Source organism: Lepisosteus oculatus, chromosome 13, assembly GCF_040954835.1.
Source record: "Lepisosteus oculatus isolate fLepOcu1 chromosome 13, fLepOcu1.hap2, whole genome shotgun sequence".
Taxonomy (NCBI): Eukaryota; Metazoa; Chordata; class Actinopteri; order Semionotiformes; family Lepisosteidae; genus Lepisosteus; species Lepisosteus oculatus.
Genome location: NC_090708.1, coordinates 28,236,944 through 28,241,516, shown reverse-complemented (window position 1 = coordinate 28,241,516; position 4,573 = coordinate 28,236,944). Strand labels below are relative to the sequence as shown.

Here is a 4,573-nt window from a genome sequence, read left to right as displayed (position 1 = left end):
GAAAGCACAACCCTCTGCCACGGTCCATGTTGTTTTTGCTTATCTGCAAACCACATTTCTATAGATCTATTACACTATCCTGTGTGTTCTGATATTAACACTATATAGACACTCCTATAAAACTCTGGCAAGCCTTTAACACCTAATGACTGTTAGCAATTTTCTAGGTTTCTCTAAAACATTGTTGTACTGTGACAATCACAACCATTAGTAATTCTTGTTACTTTGCTGCGAAGCTGATATCTTTTCCCAGTTACAGAATAAACCCTTCATTTGTATCATTCCAGCCAGAAACAGTCCCAAAATGTGTTCTCTCTCACATTTTTCTTTTACTATGATATTGAACTGAGAATGATCAAAGTAAATAAACAAAGTAATACTGCCTTGCTAGAAAAGAAAAATGAAGAGAGCAAAATAAAGGATGTAACCACCAGTCTATTGTCTCAAATCAGATTATCTTAAGATGTTCCAGGTTGTTGGATTAGTTGTTACAAAATATCAAAAGAAAGAACAATCCAGGGAGAAAAACGTGCTACTCACATGCAAAGAGATATGTAGCCAGAATACAATTCACCCTTTAGGAAATCACTATGAGTTTGGCAGGACAATGTGTTAAACGTTAATATGACATTTAAAATATTGGATATTCATTATAATAAGCCAAGTATAAAAACATATTTAACTATTCTTTCAGATTCTATGGATTTTTTTCCAAACCACAACTAAACCAACCTACTTCTTGGCTCTCCTGTGTAAGTACCCTGAAACACCGAGCCATGAGTGACTCCAATAGAACTCTGCACTCTGAATTCATCATTGTTGGATTGCCTGGCCTGCAGGAACACTACATTGCACTCTTCATCTTCTTCCTCATCCTCTTCCTGGCCATCATCATGGGTAATCTGCTCATCTTGGTGTTAGTTGCCCTGGACCACGGGCTCCAAACCCCCATGTACTTCTTCCTGGGGAATTTAAGTCTCTTAGATATTCTACTAACTAGTACTGTCATACCAAAACTGCTAGCAGTTCTTTTGCATCACAACAACATCATCTCTTTCTCGGGTTGTTTTATACAGATGCATTTTTTCATAGCATTTGCTGCTATTGAAGGATTCCTTGTAGCAGCCATGTCTTATGACCGATATGCTGCAATCGTAAAGCCTTTGCATTACAACACCTTAATCAACACCAAGGTCTGTTTAAAAATGGCCTCCACCATCTGGGTGCTGGGCGTCTTTGCGCCTCTTTTATCAGTGGTACCGGCAAGCACTTTGCCCTTCTGTGGATCAAATCTTATCCTACACATTGTCTGTGATTACCGTACAGTAATGTCATTAGCTTGTGGTGATGTTACAGTTCACGTAAATTTTACTCTACTTATGGCCATGATGTCAATCTATATCCCCTTTCTCTATGTCTTGTGGACATACTGCAGAATTATAGCATCAGTAATGAAACTGAAAACTGTGGTAAGCCGTAAGAAGGCCTTCTCAATGTGCTCCTCACATGTGGCTGTTGTCTTCCTCTATTATGTGTCCAGTGCTGTAGTGTACATTGGGTTGAGAGTGGAAAGCATCCCTCCTGATGGACGCATCTTTGTAGGTGCAGTGTACTATTTCCTCACCCCTTTGCTCAACCCCATTATTTACTGGCTAAGGAATGAAAAAATCAAGGCAGCAGCTCAAAGATACTTTAGTCTTCAGTCTCCCCATAGTGTAAAATCACTGTCAACATTAAGACATTAACATTAACAGTAAGATAAAGTATCAGGAATATTAATGCTCAATAACCAAAAGAAATCAAGATTACCTGTTAAAAATAATTTACAAATCTATGAAGAACATCATTTTATTAACATCTAAATTTAAAGTTGCAATACACATGACCTTGAATAAGTGTCATTGTATTGAAAAAGATTCTATAGTATGAATTTCAGAATGCAGATTAAAATGTTTGCTGTTAGCAGATTACTAATGGCGCTATTTCTATCTACAGTATATCTATATCTCTATTTCCATTTCCAAGTCACCTTTTTATGAATTGTTTATGAGGTTTTAGCAATAGGATGGTTTGGAAATAATTAGAGTGATTTATCTTAAGACACCAATGTGGATCTAATATGTATTAAAAAAACAAATGAAAAATCTATCATATTAAAAATATATTTTAAGAAGCAGATAGCTCCATATTATTCATACAATTGTACAGAGGTTCCCGTTTGGTGTTATGTACACATATGAACTGATTCTGTTACGATTTTAGCACTTTATTATTATTATTATTATTATTATTATTATTATTATTATTATTAATATAATAATAATAATAATAATAATAATAATAATAATAATAATATCATGTTTGTACTATTTTAGATTATGCTAATATTAAAGAATACTAAAATGGTATTAATTGAATTGGTTCAACAAAGATAGAATTGAAGAGAAGCAAGTTAACAGCATTTCAATGCATCTAAATTAGATTTTAAAAAACTGTAAATAGACATTTTGTTTTCTTATCTATAGATATATTTTACTACCTTATAAAGATATACAGCAATCAATGTATTATCTAAACAAAAAAGAGAATTATTAATTCTTAACAACAATCTGACAACAAACTCTTTTGGTTCTCATTCCTCAGTCTAAATGACAAAATAGAAAGATTGCATATAGGAGGGGCAAAAACCTTAACGTATCAAATTCAGAATGCAATTCACCCTTCAGGAAATCATTTAAAGGAATCTTTTTCATGCAAAAGACTATAATGTACCAATCATCAAAAAATATAAATTCAAAACAGAAATCTACAAATAATACTGTACAGACACATCTAAAGGAATAGTTTATTACACTTCCTGTATAAAAATCAGTCAACTATGCTTTGAAAAACTCAAAAAGATTTTTAATACAGATATGTTGCATTTAGATTAATACTGCATTACTTGCAATTGTCTGTTATTTTAATATTAATCATTTCAGTGCTTCAGACGTCATTTGAAAAGTGAGTGTGAAGTTATTGTTTTTTCTAAACTGCAGAACCAAAACATCCCAAATTAAATACTTTTTCAAATCTTTTCTTCAGAATTGCATCTGCAGTCATAAAGGGATCTGCTTTGTGTTGGTTTGTTTATTTCCATTAAATTTAGAATAAATCTCTGCAAACCATATCTAGTGATACAGTTGAATTATGATTGTGATCACTGTCACAGAAACAGAAAATCTACTGTAGATGTGTGCTTTTGAATCAAGAATATGTAACACAAATGTCGGACATTCTCTACAGCTGAAGTTTATATAAGAAATTAATTTATGCGGGGGCTTTGAATTGACCCAAGTAGGAGAGGTATTTGTTTGGAAAGAAGATATACTCTATACCCTATACTCTAGACAGTGCTGGTTTGTGCTTTGAACCTGAAATAAGTTATCTGTGGCCATATTTCCTCAGCTGCTGGTGTCAATTTAGACAAGTTAGGCTAGATCTTAGAACACTGTGTTTCGTGCTTGAAACCTAGTGCCTGTTATTTGAAAAATAAAGTTGGAACAGTAATAAGACTATAAGCACTTTACTGTAAATGTGTTCAAGGAAATGTTATTTTAGCTTCACACTTTAATACTGTATCCACCTTGCTAATTCTGTTTTTATTGCTATGGCATAATGGAAAAAAATTAGAGGCAGTTACAGTACAGATGAGTTTGAAATACTTGACATTTAATACTGTCTTTTGGGGTTGATCTTTAATGAATAGTCATTACCTGTAATTAGATGTGTTCCTAATGCAGTTTTGAACTGTAATTAATTATCCAAGCAACTTTTAACTGCAATTAATGAGTTTCAACTGTGAGTTTCTGTAATACAATGCAATGCAATAAATATATATTTCTAAGATGTTTCCTTTTTATAAATTTCTGAATATAAATGAACCCTCTTCTGACGGTCATTACAATTGCCTGCTTTATTCCCTTTATATTTAAACTCTCACATCCAATTGATATGCAATTACTGACATACAGTACTAGCAGTTCCTCAGACATTACATAACTCCAGATGCTGAATGCTAAATGACTTACTGATACTTCCCCTTGTTTCCATAAATGTTTATTTTACACACATACTGTATATAAACATACCATTTCTGACATAAAAATTAATTAAATCATTATCAGTGCCATGATACAGATCAGCAACTTTCAGGGTGATGTGCATGCTGGGACTTAAAATCAGAACTGAGTAATTAAGTACTGTAGCAAATCTCTGCCAGTCTCCAGGGTTTAATAGGGAAGACCTCATCACACATGAGGTGTCAAGGGAAGAATTAGCTGTATTACAGGTCACAAAATGCTGTGTATGAGTGCTTTCTTATTCCAACTATTGTCAAGAAGCAACCATCCATCCATCCATTTCCTAAGCATCCAATACAGGACTGAGGGGGAGCTAGAATCTATGGCTGCATGGCAGGATACACAGTGGAGCAGGCACCAGTCCATCGCAGGATACACAGTGCAATAGGCAGCCAGTGGAGTTTAATAAAATAATTACAGGTATATGTGTGCCATGCCTGTCTGATCCTTGT

The 4,573-nt window shown here is 33.9% G+C and overlaps 1 protein-coding gene across 1 annotated transcript; it reads left to right on the top strand.

The window, feature by feature from the left end:
* Window positions 1-776: 776 nt before the first annotated feature.
* Window positions 777-1,745, top strand: LOC102693792 (olfactory receptor 6N1-like). Its single transcript, XM_006642987.2, has one exon. The coding sequence runs from the start codon at window positions 777-779 to the stop codon at window positions 1,743-1,745; it is 969 nt and encodes a 322-aa protein (XP_006643050.2).
* The last annotated feature ends 2,828 nt before the right edge of the window (window positions 1,746-4,573 follow it).